Source organism: Ornithorhynchus anatinus, chromosome 3 (genome assembly GCF_004115215.2).
Source record: "Ornithorhynchus anatinus isolate Pmale09 chromosome 3, mOrnAna1.pri.v4, whole genome shotgun sequence".
Taxonomy (NCBI): Eukaryota; Metazoa; Chordata; class Mammalia; order Monotremata; family Ornithorhynchidae; genus Ornithorhynchus; species Ornithorhynchus anatinus.
Genome location: NC_041730.1, coordinates 48,211,075 through 48,227,042, shown reverse-complemented (window position 1 = coordinate 48,227,042; position 15,968 = coordinate 48,211,075). Strand labels below are relative to the sequence as shown.

Here is a 15,968-nt window from a genome sequence, read left to right as displayed (position 1 = left end):
AAGAGGGGGGAATTCTTTCCCCCAAGAGACGTGGCCCAGTGGATAGAGCCCGGGCCTGGGAGTCAGAAGGACCTGAGTTCTGATCCCGGATCTCCTGCTTGTCTGCTGTGTGACTTTGGCAAGTTACTTAACTTCTCTGTGCTTCAATTTCCTCATCTATAAAATGGAGATTGACAGTGAGCGCTCTGGGGGACAGGTACAGTGTCCAACCCCATTACCTTGTATCCACCCCAGTGCTTAATTCAGTGCCTGGCTCCTAGTATAAGTGCTAAACAAATACCACATTTATTATATCATCATTAGAGATGTTCATTCTGAGATCGAGCCGGTCGGGAGTGATCGGCGTGTGTTGGTAACGGGCTGTGACTTTTGAACTCTGTATTCGAAGCTGCTGCTAGACTGCGGTTTGGGCAACAGCGGGACGTCGGAGAGCGGCACAGAGTCAGTAGTGGCCCAGCACCGGATCCTCATCTTCTGCCAGCTGAAGAGCATGCTGGACATCGTGGAACACGACCTGCTCAAGCCCCACCTGCCCTCCGTCACCTACCTGCGCTTAGATGGCAGTATCCCCGCCGGACAGAGACATTCGATCGTTTCCCGGTGAGCGCACGCTTGCTCTGCATTCTGCTGTCTGGACAAACCGTGGCACTTCTGGGAGATTTGTTCGCTCACTCGTTCTCTTGTATGTGCTCTCGCTCTCTGTGTCTCTTTCTTTATGTCTCCATGTCTCTCTGTCACTGTGTCTCCCCCCCTCTCGCCCGCACTTGACAGGCCCATGAGCTCTGTGCCTCGATCTCGTCTGTCCCGCTGTTGACCCCTGGCCCACGTCCTACCTCTGAGGCGGGAGGGCATTCCAGGCCAAGCAGTCACTCTCCCCCCACCCTTCAGATCCCTCCTGTAGGCTCACCACCTCCAGGAAGCCTTCCCAGATTAAGCCCCCCCCTTTTCCTCAGCTTCCCCTCCCTTTTGCATCACCTCGACTCGCTCCCTTTTGCTCTCCCTTCCGCCCCACAGAATTTATCTCTATATGTATGTATCTATAATTCTATTTGTTTATATTGATGCCTGCTTACTTGTTTCGATGTCCGTCTTCCCCCTTCTAGACTGAAGCCCGGTATGGGCCGGGATCGTGTCTCTTTATTGCTGAACTGTACTTCCCAAGCACTTAATACAGTGCTCTGCCCGGAAGCGATCAGTAAATACGATTGAATGAAGTACAATATGACGATATAAAGACACATTCCCCGTCCACAACGAGCTTACGGTCTAGAGGGAGGAGAGGGTAGAGGGACAGTCCGGAAGAACGGAAGATGATCCCGATCCAGGTCCCGACTGACCTGCCCTTTCCTAGGGGCCTTGGCCCAGGCGCAGGCATTCAAGGTGGGGGGCCTGAAGGGAAGGTGACCCCAGGGTCCTGCCAGGTTGAGTACCGGCCACCTTTCTGCTACGTTCTTGCTGTGGCTTCTATTTTGCACCGATGGCCAAAATCCCGCCGTGGTCTGTGCCCAACTGTCTTTCATCTTTCTACACAGGTTTAACAATGACCCGTCCATAGACGTCCTGCTGCTGACCACCCACGTCGGTGGGCTGGGCCTCAACCTAACAGGAGCCGACACGGTGGTGTTCGTGGAACACGACTGGAATCCCATGAGAGACCTGCAGGCCATGGACCGCGCCCATCGCATTGGGCAGGTGAGGACCGCCCCGCTTCCGTCCACCAAGGGGGAGGGCCTCGGTTTGGACACGGAGAAGGCCGGGCGGAGTGGGGAATAGCGGGTAGGGCAGTGAGGCATGGGAAGGGAAGCCTCGGGGAGTGGGAATCGAGGGCAGGCGTTCAGCGTCCGTGGTGTCGATGAGGCGTTGCTCCCTCCTGCCCTCAACCGCGTAGCTCCGGCTAGGGCTTCCCCAGCTCCATGGACCAGCACCGTGCAGTGACCCCCCCCGTGGGACTACCTGGGCATGTTGCCCCCCTCCACCCCAACCTAGGGCTCCATGGGGGCTCGGTTCCCAGATTAAAGCACGCCCCATCCTCCAGGGATCCAACCCCCTCTCCCCCCGGGTCCGGACCGGCTCATCCCCCTTTGAGCTTGGGTTCAGCAGGCCCGGGGTGCGGGGTTAACGAGGGCTTCCCTTTTAGAAACGGGTTGTAAACGTGTACCGCCTGATAACGCGGGGGACGTTGGAGGAGAAGATAATGGGTCTGCAGAAATTCAAGATGAACATCGCAAATACGGTGATTAGCCAAGAGAACACGAGCCTGCAGAGCATGGGCACGGATCAGCTCCTGGATCTCTTCACCCTCGACAAGGTACAGAATCGTGGGGACCTGCCCTCGAGCCGGGGACCCCGAAGGGAAGGTTGGATCCCCGGGGCCTGGGCCAGACCCATGTTATTATTCTGGTATTTAAGCGCTCACTGACTGCCAGGAGTCGTAAGAAGCGCCGGCGTGGATACAAGCAAATCGATTTGGATACAGTTCCTGTTCCACGTGGGTTCGAAGCGCCTGTGTGGATACAAGCAAATCGGTTTGGATACAGCCGACGAGTGGCGGAGCCGGGATTAGGACCCACAACCCTCCAGCCCCCGGGCCGTGCTCTCTCCACCGTCGCCTCCTGATGTCCCCTCACAGCTCCCCGGCTCTACTTGAGTGGCCCCAGAGGGTCTCGGGGAAAAAAATGAGAGAAAGAAATGAGAAACTAGAGATTCTGGATCTCAATTTGACTTTCCTGGGTACCCTCCCCGCCCCTCAGCCCCACAGCCCACCCGAAAGGGACTGCCACTCAAGCAGAGCTCGGGCTGGGCCAACTTCTGGGCCAACACGAGAAGCAGCGTGGCGCAGTGGAAAGAGCACGGGCTTTGGAGTCAGGGCTCATGAGTTCAGATCCCAGCTCTGCCACTTGTCAGCTGTGTGACTGTGGGCAAGTCACTTAACTTCTCTGTGCCTCAGTTCCCTCATCTGTAAAATGGGGATTAAGACTGTGAGCCCCACGTGGGACAACCTGATTCCCCTGTGTCTACCCCAGCGCTTAGAACAGTGCTCTGCACATAGTAAGCGCTTAACAAATACCAACATTATTACATTATTAACTTCTGGGTGTCGGAAAGGTCCTTTGCCTGTTCCTCGATCAGTGGTATTTACTGAGCGCCTATTGTGTGCGGAGCACAGTAATAATGACCGTGATAATTGTTACTGTAGAGAAGCAGCCTGGCTCAGTGGAAAGAGCCCGGGCTCGGGAGTCAGAGTTCATGGGTTCGACTCCCGGCTCTGCTACTTTTCAGCTGGGTGACTGTGGGCAAGTCACTTCACTTCTCTGTGCCTCAGTTCCCTCTTCTGTAAAATGGGGATCAACTGTCTCACGTAGGACAACCTGATTACCCTGTATCTACCCCAGCGCTTAGAACAGTGCTCTGCACATAGTAAGCGCTTAACAAATACCAACATTATTATTATTATTGCTGTGCGTCGAGTGCTGTTCAAAGCGCTGAGAAAGCTCTAGGCTGTAAGTTTCTCGTGGGGAGGGAATGTGCGTCCCTGCTCGGTCGTGTGATCGGCCCCGCACGTTGGTGCTCAGTGAACGCCACTGAATGCAGGGGAGAGAAGGGGTGGAGAGCCAGATTTTACTGGGTCTTGGAGACGATGGGTGTAGACAATCCCTTTGAGGAATCTGGGTAGCAGGTGCTGGAGAATCCCATTTTGAATATGGGAGAGGGCTTGCATATCTGAAAATGGAGACGGGGAGAGAGACGGGCACACGGACGGAGAGGGGAGGGTCGAAACTGGTGCCCTATGAGGAAAGAAACAGGAGGGTGAGGGAATTGAGTTTGAATTGAGGTTGTGTGTGTGGGGCGTGGGGGGGGGGCGGTGTATTGGTCAAGAGCAGGCACGAGGCCTTGTGAGGGGGGGGATGCAGGGGAACGAGAGGGGAACTTCCTAGAGCACTCAGGCTTAAATGGCTTCGATTTTAACAGGGCTGCGGGTCCGGTGGAGGGGGCCCAGCCCCGGCCCCTCCCTCGGCGGTCTCCCTTACCACCTGCTGCCCAGCTGCCGAGGCAGAGACTGCGGGTGGGAACTAGAAGGAAAAGAAACGGGAACCCGGTTGGTTATCGCTGACGGTTCTGGTGTTACTCTCCCTAAAGGACGGGAAGACCGAAAAAGCAGACACCTCTACTTCTTCCGGAAAAGCCAGCATGAAGTCGGTCCTCGAAAACCTCGGGGATCTCTGGGACCAAGAGCAGTACGACTCGGAATACAGCCTCGACAATTTTATGCACTCGCTCAAGTGACGGCCCGACGCGGTCGGCACCGAGCCCGCTCCTGCCAGCCGTCGCTGGCCCGGCTGCGGAGGACCGGCCCGGGCCCCGGGTCTACACCCTTTGCACTGGATTAAACTGGCAGTGGAAATGTGAATGAACGAAGCGCTTCGAATTTTCCATGCGGAACCAGGTGCCGGGAACCGTGGCGGCCCGCGGGGGAGGGTGGGGGGGGGGGGGTCCTGTTTATTTGAAGCAAAGCAAGCAGCGTTAGGATTTTTTTTTAAAAAAAAAGGTCGATTTTCGCACCATCCGATGATGCTCAAGGGCACCCGCCTAGGCTCAGCCCATGGAGACTTGGAAACGAAACGGGCGGCACAGGACCGGACTTGCAGCCCAGGGCAAACACCTGTACATTCACTGCAAATATTGCAAGCTTTTTCAATCTTTTTGATGTTTGGCTAGAAGTCGATTTTTAATAAAAAAAAAAAAAACAAAACAAAAAACAAAAACCCACGGGCTAAACCTAAATACAGGTAATGATCTACTTCAGGCCTCTGCATCCGATTGAGAGGGTGTACTTTTTTAATTTATCTAGAGGCTAGGATACAGCCGGCCGGAGAACGTACGTACCCGACAGGTTTCAATCGTATATAATATATTTTTTGTAACTAAAAAACAATCTCTGCCGACCGAAGTTTTCCAGAAGTAGATTTTACACTGTTTAGAAGTCCCCCGCCGAGGCTGAGAGGCCGCGTTCTGGGGTCGCGCGTGACCCGGTAGCGGGGTTGAGGCGGATGTACATACGGAGAGAGCGGGAGGCAGGACGCCAGGTCACGGGGGGCACGATCTCACTTAAGCGGGCTTCAGGAGAGCTGGTCCTGGAGGCGAGGCGGACGGGACTGGGGTTGAGGGCCAGGCCGGGTGGGGGGATGTTTATAGATGTGCATGTATGTATAGATATACACTTTTATAAATGCCATAGAGAAACCTAACCCACGTCTGTACACACACATATATAGGCTATTCGTAGAGCTCAGATTTATTTAAGGTTGTAGCTGACCGTGCACTTAAACAGCAGTTGGAAACCCATCAGACGTCTTCTGTAAAATAGCAGGTGTCTCGTGGGAAGGGGAAAAAAAAAAACTATAGCTGGTTCTGCAGCATCTAGACCCGGCTGTTTTGTCACATTTTAGTAGTTATGATGGCCATACTGTATCAAATTTAGCATTCCATGACGAATAATAAAATGCAATTGGGACTAGAGCGTTGCCAGCATACGTGTGTCTGTGTAGCCTTAGACTGGAGGTCAGTGGTCGCATCTCCGGCCCCTCCCTTCCCGCCCTCGGCCTGGTTCAGGAGGAGGAAGTGGCCCGGAGCGGCAGCACCTCGAAGGCTTGTTTGTCCCCGTAAACGTGTTGGCCGGGTTGGCCTGGACTCCCAGACTCCAGAATTGTTTCGGCCCCAGGCCCGGCTGTTTCTTCCAGGCCCCGATCTTTGGCCTGAATTCTGGTTGACGGGATTCTGGGGAAAGTCGGCGATGGAGGGAGAGGTGGTCGAGGGGTTCCTTGGAAGGGGGGAGAGAGGGGTGCGTCCCCGCCACGGGCCGGGAACCACAGTAGGATCATAAACCTGGTCCCCGGAGAAATCAGCGGGATGGATGGGGAGACAGCGGTGGCCAACAGGTCACCAACAGGTGGACGGGAGGAGGGGGCTGCCCTCCCTGGCCCCGCTCCCGCCCAGCCGGGACTCCAGGCAGCGGGAATGACGGGAAAGGTGAAGGGAATGAGTTAGGGCGGCCCCGAGGGAGAGGAGGGACTTGCTGTCGGTTGCCGGGCCTCTCCCGCGGGTTCCCAGGCCTCACTCTGTGCCCCGAGGTTGAAGGCCCGGAGGGCTACAGAAAGTGGAAGGTCAGCCGTGGCACTAAAGCGTCTCAAGGAGTAGCCCAGTAAGCACCGGATAAGCACGCCATGGCCTCCTCCTTCATCTTATCTGTAATTTACATTAGTGTCTGCCTCTGCTACTAGATAGTACGATCCTTGAAGGCAGGGATCATGTCTGCATCGCCCAGGGGCTTAATAACGGTGGTATTTTGGCACTTACTCTGTGCGAAGCACTGCTCTAAGCACTGGATAGGCACAAGATACTCAGTTTGGACCCTGGGCTTGTCCCGGTCGGGTGTGTATTCTAAGCTGAATGATTGATAGTGAATCTCCATTTTGCAGATGAGGAAACAGGGTCAGTAATTAAGTAGCACGCCCAAGGTCACAGGCTAGCGGCGGAGGTGGGATTAGAACCCAGATCCTCTGAGGCTTAGGCCCGTGCTCTTTCATTTCCCCTAGGCCACGCTGCTGCTTATGCTGTGTATTAGTGCCCTACACTCAACGGGCGCTTAATGGATCATAAAGCATAAATGTCAACGGAGATGGAGCTCCACCGGTGACGGGGGAGGCAGAAGTTGAGCCAGAGGGGAGTAGAGTGGGGAAATGAGAGATTAGTCAGGGATTAACACTAATGATAATCATAATTTATATATTATATATCATATTTATAACTATAGTGCATTATATGATATATTGTACCTTATATAACAATTCCTACTCAAAAATGTGTCATGCTATAATATGATTGTATAATATATATTATAGTCTATATCCATCTATATGATATTGAAGGCTATTTATATTACGTAATAATTATAACAACAAGGTTGGAGTATTTGGAAAGTGTTTACTCTGTGCCAGGCACTGCGCTAAGCACCGGGGCGGATGCAAGCAAATGGGGTTGGACGCAGTCCCTGTCCCACCTGGAGCTCAGTCTCAAGCCCCGTTTCACAGAGGAGGTCACTGAGGCCCAGAGAAGCGAAATGACGTGTCCGAGGCCACACGGCAGACGGGTGGGGTTTAGAACCCATGACCCTCTGACTCCCAGACCCGCGCTCCATCCCTTAGGCCCTGCAGAAGGGATTTCAGGAGCTCTTCGAAGATGGGGAGAGGAGTGGTCAGCAGGAAGAGAAGAGGGAGGTCCAGGCCGAAAGGTCTTTGGTGAGAGGAAAGAAGGAGGTGTAGTTAAATGGGTGGTTTGTAAAGCAGTGTGGGTCAGTGGAAAGAGCCCGGGCTGAGGAGGCAGAGGTCGTGGGTTCTCACCCCCCTGCCACTTGTCAGCTGTGTGACTTTGGGCCAGTCACTTCACTTCTCTGGGCCTCAGTTACCTCATCTGTTAAATGCGGATGAAGACTGTGAGCCCCAGGGGGGGACAGTCTTTAAATGTGAGAAGCAGCGTGGCTTAGCGGAAAAAACCCCGGCTTGGGATTCCGACGTCGTGGGTTTTAATCCCAGCTCTTCCACTTGTCAGCTGTGTGACCTTGGGCAAGTCACTTCTTCTCTGGGCCTCAGTGACCTCATCTGTAAAATGGGGATGAAAACTCTGAGCCCCATGCGGGAGAGCCTGATGGCCTTGTATCTCCCCCAGCACTTAGAACAGTAAGTACATAATAAGCGCTTAACAAATACCAACATTATTATTATTATTATTATTATTATTAAAGAGTGCAGTGTGCAGGCTGGGAGCGGGGAAAGGAGTAAAGAACAACTGGGAAGGCGAACTGACTGAGAGCCTTTAAGTCAAAGGGTGGGAGTTTCCACTTGTTGTGAAGAAGGGGTGACCGCTAGAGGTTTTTGAGTTGGAGAGACGTGGGTTCGATTCCGTTTCGATTCTGTTCTGGAGAAGCAGCGTGGCTTAGCGGAAAGAGCCCAGGCTCGGGAGTCAAAGGTCCCGGGTTCTAATCCCTCCTCCGCCGCTTGTCAGCTGTGTGACCTAGGGCCAGTCACTTCACCTCTCTGGGCCTCAGCGACCTCATCTGTACAATGGGGTTGAAGACTGTGAGCCCCACATGGGAGAACCTGATTACCTTGTATCTCCCCCAGCGCTTAGAACAGGGCCGGGCACATAGTAAGGGCTTAACAGATACCAATATTATTATCATTATAGAAAAACAATCCTGATATTGTCTTGAAAGAGGGAAGTCTGGAGGCAGGAAAGGCTTTGAGGAGGCTGCTGTAGGAGACGCTTTAGAATATGACAGGTCCTCGAGGCAGCAGGGTGGTGGTTTGGAGAAGGGGCGGATCCTGGAAATGGGAAGAAAGAACCGGCAAGACGCGCCCCAGACTGAACGTGGGGATGAGGATTAAAAGAGGAGTGGAGGAGAGAGTCAAAGGTTGCAGATCTGAGAGACGGGAGGAGATCGGTACTGCGTATTGACCTCTCCCAAGCGCTTAGTACAGTGCTCTGCACACGGTAAGCGCTCAATAAATAGGACTGAATGAATAGCAATTGGGAAGTTAGGAGGGGGAGAGGATATAGAAGGAAAGAGGAGACTCGATAACCTTTGATCATTGGGGGGGGGGGAGCGGAGAAAGCCCAGAAAATAACGACGGTATTTATCAAGCGCTTACTATGTGCCAAACACTGTTCTGAGCGCTGCCAGCGTATCACCCATCAAGACCAGAATGCATCAGAAAGCCACCAGCCTGGCTTCGTGAAGACCCGACAGGCCCAGACCAAAGTGTGCATCTTCGGGGACCGCCCACAAACTGCCCAGCTGTTGCAGGCGGCAGCTGCCTCCGTCATCCAACCTCTGTGGCGAAGGTTGGCAAGCGGCGAGGCCTAGCGGTTAGAGCCCGGGCCTGGGAATCAGCAGGACCCGGGTTCTGATCCCAGGTCCCCGAGAAAACCGTCCCCCCGGGAAACTCGGGCCTCCCCGCCCCGAACTCAGACCACGGGGAAGACTTCTTTGGCCTAAAGCAGGTGAGGCCGAAGTGAGGCCGAAATGGATTTTTGTCGGTCTGTTCGACCCCAGCGTGGAACCGGCTTAGACCGACGCCTCCCGCCGCCGCCGCCGGCCCCCCTCACCGTCCCACCTTCCCACTCCAGCCTCGCTCCCCGAGTCGACGGGCCCCCCCGGGAGGGGCGGGGGGAAAATCGGGAGGTCGCGACCCGGCTGGGACGGCGTGACTCGGGCCGGAGGCTGGGGGGGGCCCGGCCGGGGCGTGGGCCGCGGCCGTCCACGTCGACGGGGGTCCGACAGGCCTCCCCCTCACCTGTGCAAAGGACGACAGGCATCAGTGCTTTGTACAACCGGGTTTAATACGTTGTTGTTACAGAAAAACTAAAGTCCAAACGACAAAGTTTCAGCAGTTGTAAGCGAAAGCAGCATCGCGTGCCACGGCTAGTCATAGTATTGCAGCTCCAGACAAGCATCAGTTCACGCCGAGAAGGCAAAAACAAGCGAGGAGAACATGTCATCGAAGATATGGTACATTGAAAACCGGCTGTTAGTTGAAAAACAGATACAGAGTCTTAGCCGTGACGCTCTTAAAAGTCACGGCCGTTATTTCGACAGCAAAATTACAAATACCTAATACTTCGTACCCCAACGGAACTACGTCCAGAAAGAATAGCAGAAATCAGCGTCCTGGTTTAGCACCCTAGTTTTCTACTCGTTGCTAAACTTGGTCTTCACCTAAACGTAAAGGCAGCGTGGCCTAGCGGGAAGAGCCCGCGACGGGGCGTCCGCCCCCGGCTCCGCCGCCCCCGGGCGAGCCGCCTAACCTCGCCGTGCCTCGGTTTCCTCATCTGGTTTCCCACGGGCTCCCGAGCCGACTCTCGTGCGTCTACCCCAGAGCTCAGCCCAGCGCTTAGCACGTCAGAAGCACTTTAATACATCCCACAAGCTAACTCCAGGTGAGTGACCCAGAAAAGCCCAGCGAACCTCCCGGCCAGGACCCTTGTCGGGGTAGGGTCTTCGCCGGCAGCGGTTCTGCAATACTCTGCGGTAGGGGCCGAGACTGAGGGGGGAGGCTGGGAGACAGGGAGGTCGGGCGGGCACGCGCGGGCCGCACGCGTCCGTCTAAAAAGCGGCAGTTGCCCATCTAAACCAGGCTACCCCCAGAGAACGTCGGTCCTCGTCCGCGAGTACTCATCCGCGACCCATCTCTCCCTTGGACCTGGCGGGCAGAGAGGTCACGACGCTCAGAGAATACCGTGGAAACGGTTCCCGGTTCAGAACCACTCGCTCGCCGACCTGAGAGAGAAAGTCGGATCCGCAAAAACGCGTCAGCTAGTTGAGTCGGCCCAGCCGCTCCCCCGCCGGGCTAAGAGAGCGCTCCCCGGAGAGGGGATTTCGGCCCGACTCGGGGACGGCTTTCCGGTTCGGCCTCTCGCCGGCCCGGCTCGGTGACCGCCGCAGAGCCACGGTGGGGATTGGGACGTGAGTCCGAACTGGAAGTCCGCCACGCGGCCCGGTCGGCCCACGACGAGGGAGGGCGGCCGACTCCGCCGACCCCAGTTCCTCCGGCCGCCGGGCCCCGGGAGAGGGGATCGGAGACGGGCGGGAACGTCCGAGCCCCCCCGGGGGAGCTTGCCCTGCCTCTCGGAGCTCCGTCTTTCGGGACCAGACCGAGGGGCCTCTGGCTCTGACGGCGGAGAAGGGGAGGGAAGGGCAGGGAGAGGAGAGGATGGGCAGATTCGCCAAGCAGGTGGGCCCGGCTGCCCGTTGGAGAGGAACGGGGCACCGTGGGGGCAGGCGAGGGCGGGGACCCATCCCAGCCCGGCCCCCGGCGTGGAGAGCGGCCGATAACGCGGCCCCCGGCGGGAGACGGGCCCCGGGGTTTCTGGGCGAGCGTGGCCCGGCCCGGCCGCCGAGCTCGACCGCGACCACCCTAGCCTGATCCTGAGCCCCTCCGAGAAAGATAAAGGCTGGTCCAGGTAGCCCATTTTCTGCTTCGTTCTGTCCTTTTTATTGCCCGATTATCCGTTACACTCTCCGTCGCCTCACGGAACCGTCGCCGTTACCGTCGCGCTACTGTAAACCACATCAGCAGGTTAATACATAAAGCTCTGCGTTTCAAAAAACTAGACACTTTAGTAACAAGATTACAAAGATCTTTAGCTTCGAAAATAACCGAAGATGAAAAAAAAATAAACCTTTAAAGAATTAGCATCATAAAATTAATTTATTCCAAGTAAAAATACAAAATAATATTAATGACATTGACCAGATAGGAAAGTCCCTCCCAGACACAACTCGAGTAATGATCGAGAAAGCGCTCTTTAAAGAAAATACGAAAGAAAATGAAAAATATGTAAATATGTTTAATCTTTTTTCTTAGCAAAAAATCTTTCTAAAAATAACAATGAAAATTTGTCTCAGTACAAAGGCTACATCCCTATTGAAAAATACCAGCATGAAGAAAGGTGCATATTTGACAGTAGAAAAATGCTCTCAGTGAATCACAATGTCTAAAGTTTGCAAGGAAAATAAATCTGCAATAAAGATTTATGCCTTTTTTTCTTTGCTTTTTCTATTTTTATACAAACAGTACAAACAGTATTGCACATAACAACAAAGAGTCGAGGTTAGGTTATCGCCTTCGGAAAAAATAAAATAAAATAAAAGTCGACCAGTTCAAGTGTCAAGGCCACGATCGGGGCCCCTGGGCCCCAAGGCCCCAGCCAGGCTTTAGTACCGACCACCTTTGTAGGTTACCAAACCAAAAACCAGAACCAAAACCAACCAACAAAAAAAATAAAAAATAAAAAAAAATCACTGGCTCGGAGGACCTTCTCCCGAAAAGAACCTGGAGCGCCCGGGCGGCTCCGTACCCCCAGCCGAAGGGGGACGTGCTCATCGTTTCGTCAACTAAAAAAAAGTTATTCATAAAAAAATACCAACGGAAGAACTCTTTCACAATTCTGGTCAGTCGTGCGGAATCAACGCTTGATTATAAATATACAAATTAAGGGGGGGAAACAAAAAAAATATCTGTTTTCGCCGCCTTTCCACCGCTCTCAGCACCAGATGGAGTTGGGTTCTTACAAACCATTCTTCACGACGGGGTCGTTCCTTCGCTGTTAGCTCGACTTTTCTGCTCCCTATCTTCCGGCCTCTTTGTTTCCGGGGCACCCGAAAGAGGGGTGTTTCTTTAAAAAGTTTTGCTTCGTTCGCTTAGGTAGATTTCTGTAGGTTTGCTAGGATTTAATATTACAGTTACAAAGCTCTAGCTTCGTCATTTCCAAAAACGCAAATAAGCATGAAAAAAATAAAGTTACCCATCTGTTAAATCATTTTCTTGCAGAATTAAATTAATATATATATTTTCTGAATAAACTTACTTAGAAAATATCATTTTCTTTCCTATATTTCAAAATTGAGGTATTGCAAAAGATCATGTCAGTCAGAAAGCATGCCTTTTCCCTTAAAAAAAAAAATCTTCATCAGCCACTATTGAAAACTGTCTAGATACAAAAAGTAGTAGTCAATAATAGTAATATTAATAGTTGTAGTGCATAACAAAACGTCTCAGACGGATGAAAACCAAACCCAGAGAGAGAGAGAAACTGATGTAAACCCTGGGCTGAGGAAAGCGACCTTCCTGTCCCTCGGCCCGAGGTCACCTCCAAAGGGAGAACTCGAAGAAGCATTCGAGACCAGTTAAAAACCAACCACACACCCAAAAAAGCCCATCTTTTTCCCCTTGGAGAAAACAAAAGCTTTCAGAGCCAATGATCGCCACCCGACACGGGATAAAAATGAAACCAAAAAAACGCAAAGAACGGACTCGCTTAAGACCGAACGAGGCTATCGTCGCACACGCAACACGCACGACCACCGCAACCGCTGCTGTCGCGCCGCACCCGGTCGGACGGTGCCCCGAGCTGCCAACCACGGGTGGAAGGGGAGGCCCCCCGCGGCGGGCATCGCCTCTCAAAATCCTTCCCCAGCTCAACTGGCTCGTGTCGACCACCCTCTCTGTCCGCGTGGCCCCGCCAGGCGGCCTAAAGAAACGAGAGGGCGTCCGCCACGTCAGCGCGTCCTCGCGGTCCGGCTTCGCGGGATGCGTCCGGGTACGTTGAGGAGTGACTCCGTGATCGGGAAAGACGACTTCTTCGCCGATACCTTCCTCGGGGCATTACGCGTCTCTTCCTCCTTCTGCCCGTGACTCTCCTCAAACGTGCCCGAGGGCCTCGGCCCGTCTCTCCGTGGTTAACGGATGAGTGGCGTGGAGAAGCAAAAACAAGCTCTTTGCCCTTCGGAGCGAGGTGGGACGCCACCTTCCGCGGTGGAAGCGATTTGGAGATTTCGGTTTTCCTTTTAACTAAGAGCTCTCTCGGTGGTCTTTACCTACCACTTTGTGAACGGTCCAGTTGGTTAACTCTGTGACACGGAGGGGGTTAACAGTTCATTTTGATCACAGTACTAGACATAATCACCTTGACTATATAAAATAAATTGCACGATATAGAACAGCACCGCAGAAGTACTTCATCTATCATTCACACAGATCGGTGTTGGAGAAGATCCTACATCTAGTTTCTTCGGTGGGACGTAATATCGGTTTGCGCCGGGAGGGTCCAGTTGGGATCCCAGAAGCTCGGCTTCCTCCCGCGGGGGTCTGATTTTTTTTTTTTTCCCATTAGATTTTTGGCCACGGCCCCCTCCCCTCCCCGAACGAAACAAATCGGAGGAGTCTTCCGTAGTCTCCGTCGACCCTCTGTCGGGGCATCTCGGGGGAGGGCTGGGGGAGGATACGCTTAGACGTTAGATAGAGAACTTATTGCATGCAGCAATCTGGTTAAGTAAACATGCAGTCAAGAATCCTGACCCCTTCCTCAGAAGCTTTCCCATCCCCCAGACGCCTCTCCCCTCGGCAGCCGTGACTGGGTCCAAATCGCACGTCTTTTTTTTTTTTCCCCCACTGATACCCTAGCCTGAATCGAGTATTATGGTATTAACGATACCATTTTAATAGCAGCAAAAGCTATTGCAGCATACATTTACATAACACTAAAAAGTTCTAACCGCCGCCCCACACAAAAAAAACTCAAAATAAAAACGCACAACAAAAGAAACCCTCAGCAACACGACAACGAGGTTGAAAAACAAAACCAACCAACCAAAAACCAACCAAAAAAAAAAAACCCAAAAAACCAACCAATCCAGCTTATGAGGTATCATCCTTACAAATCCAATTGGAGAACAGCTAAATAAGGTGTCTTTCCTCGTGGGTTAGTCCTACGCTGAATGAGCCAAACTAATGACTGCTGAAGGTCTAGGATGTTTCTGCTACATCTTCCACCTACTCAGGAGTAATTACCTTTGGTAAATCATCTTCTAGGGGCCACTCTGTTTCTGAAAATAAGTGCATGCTCCAGGTTAAAAAGAATCAGAATAAAAAAGAACGGTCACACAGAGATCGAGCCGACGGAGCCGGTGAGCACGGCGGTCTCTACATCCTGTCACTAGTGACAGGTCTCGGGGGAGAAATTAAGGTACCAAGCAGACGACGTGGGAATCAAAGTGCAAATCGGAACAGTGACTCTGCAGGTTTGCATTCTACGGGACGCTAGGTTCGGTAAATGAGACTGGAAAAGAATACATCACATAAGAACAAAGACCCATCTCTTCTTCAACGTAGAGAGCAAATGCACAGATTTCCAGAATCCCGGGAGCCCCGGGGCAGCGGTGCCCGCCCTTTCCCTCCTTCTCCACCTCTTCCTCCTCCTCTTCCTCCTCCATTCTCAGCTCCGGTCCAAGCCACCAGGGACGAACGCGCTCAGCTCCAACGGAAGGGGACGTGGCGCGGGCGGTCGCCTCCCTCCTTCACCAGTGGTTTGTGGAACTCCCGCCCGGCCCGCGAGTGGATGCTGGCCCAGCAGTATTCGCAGTAATACTGCAGACAGGTCACATTGGCACAGAAGAACGGGGCAAACTTCCCGCCACAGCGCGTGCCCTGGCATTCGTCGCACAACTGGTCGTCCAGCACATATGGCTTCACTTCCACCTGGGCCAGAGAGGAAAGAGAGAGAAACGACTCGTTGGGACTCCCCGCACCGCCGGGAGGGGCCCCACTCCCCGAGCCAGGTGACCCGCAGACGCTAGGAGCAGACCGGGACCGGGGCCCGTCTCGCCGTCCGCTCGGGGATGGCGGCACAGACCCAAACGGCGGGCACGGCCCCGGTCTTCGCTGCCCGGCAGGAGCACGAGCTGCTCGCTCCCATCTGCGGGGCGGCGGAGTCCCGGGGCAGGTCAGCTTGGAGGGAGTCGCCCCCGGGACCCAGGAGAGCCCCGGCGGGGAACGGAGCCCACGGGGCTAGCTCTCAAAATGGGGGGCTTGGTCTGAGGCGGTCAAGCTAGCGAGCGATCCGGTCCATTCAGGAGCCCCACAAAACAACGTGGCCCGGAGGACAGAGCCCGGGCCGGGGAGTCAGGAGGACCTGGGTTCTAATCCCGGCTCTGCCACTTGCCTGCTGTGTGACCCTGGGCCAGTCACTTCACTTCTCTGGGCCTCAGTGACCTCCTCTGGAAAATGGGGATCAAGACGGCGAGCTCCAGGTGGGGCAAGGACTGTGTCCCACCCGATTGGCTTCTATCTACCCCGGCACTCAGAACAATGCCTGCCGGTGCTTAACAGTCACTATCATTCATTCATTCAAAGCGATCGCATTGTACTCCCTCGGGCCATGAGCACAGTGCTCTGCACAAAGTAAGCGCTCAGAAAATGCCGTCACTTGATTGATTCATTGCTCAAACAGGTAATTTAACCACAGACTAGTCCCCGACTCAAGTAGCAATTAGAAAGTGGAGGCGGAGGCCCAACTGTAGGGCAAGGTGTATCGTCTGGGAAGCAATGCATATAAATCCCTTCCCCTGGCATCCC

At 53.8% G+C, this 15,968-nt stretch overlaps 2 protein-coding genes across 3 annotated transcripts in view; one reads left to right on the top strand and one right to left on the bottom strand.

Annotated features, from left to right (window-relative positions):
* The window catches only part of BTAF1 (B-TFIID TATA-box binding protein associated factor 1), an 82,802-nt gene extending 78,390 nt beyond the window's left edge, over window positions 1-4,412 (top strand). Inside the window, exons 35-38 of one of the 2 annotated variants that reach the window (XM_029060087.2) lie at window positions 389-600; window positions 1,533-1,692; window positions 2,138-2,308; window positions 4,138-4,412. In XM_029060087.2, coding sequence (XP_028915920.1) covers window positions 389-600; window positions 1,533-1,692; window positions 2,138-2,308; window positions 4,138-4,284 — 690 coding nt within the window. In that variant the 3' untranslated portion in view covers window positions 4,285-4,412. The remainder of the gene's footprint in view (window positions 1-388; window positions 601-1,532; window positions 1,693-2,137; window positions 2,309-4,137) is intronic. The other variant, XM_029060088.2, reaches the window with a different exon arrangement.
* Window positions 4,413-9,375: 4,963 nt separating this feature from the next.
* Window positions 9,376-15,968, bottom strand: part of CPEB3 (cytoplasmic polyadenylation element binding protein 3) — a 144,374-nt gene continuing 137,781 nt past the window's right edge. The window contains exon 9 of the mRNA XM_029059668.2: window positions 9,376-15,092. Coding sequence (XP_028915501.1) covers window positions 14,865-15,092 — 228 coding nt within the window. The 3' untranslated portion in view covers window positions 9,376-14,864. The remainder of the gene's footprint in view (window positions 15,093-15,968) is intronic.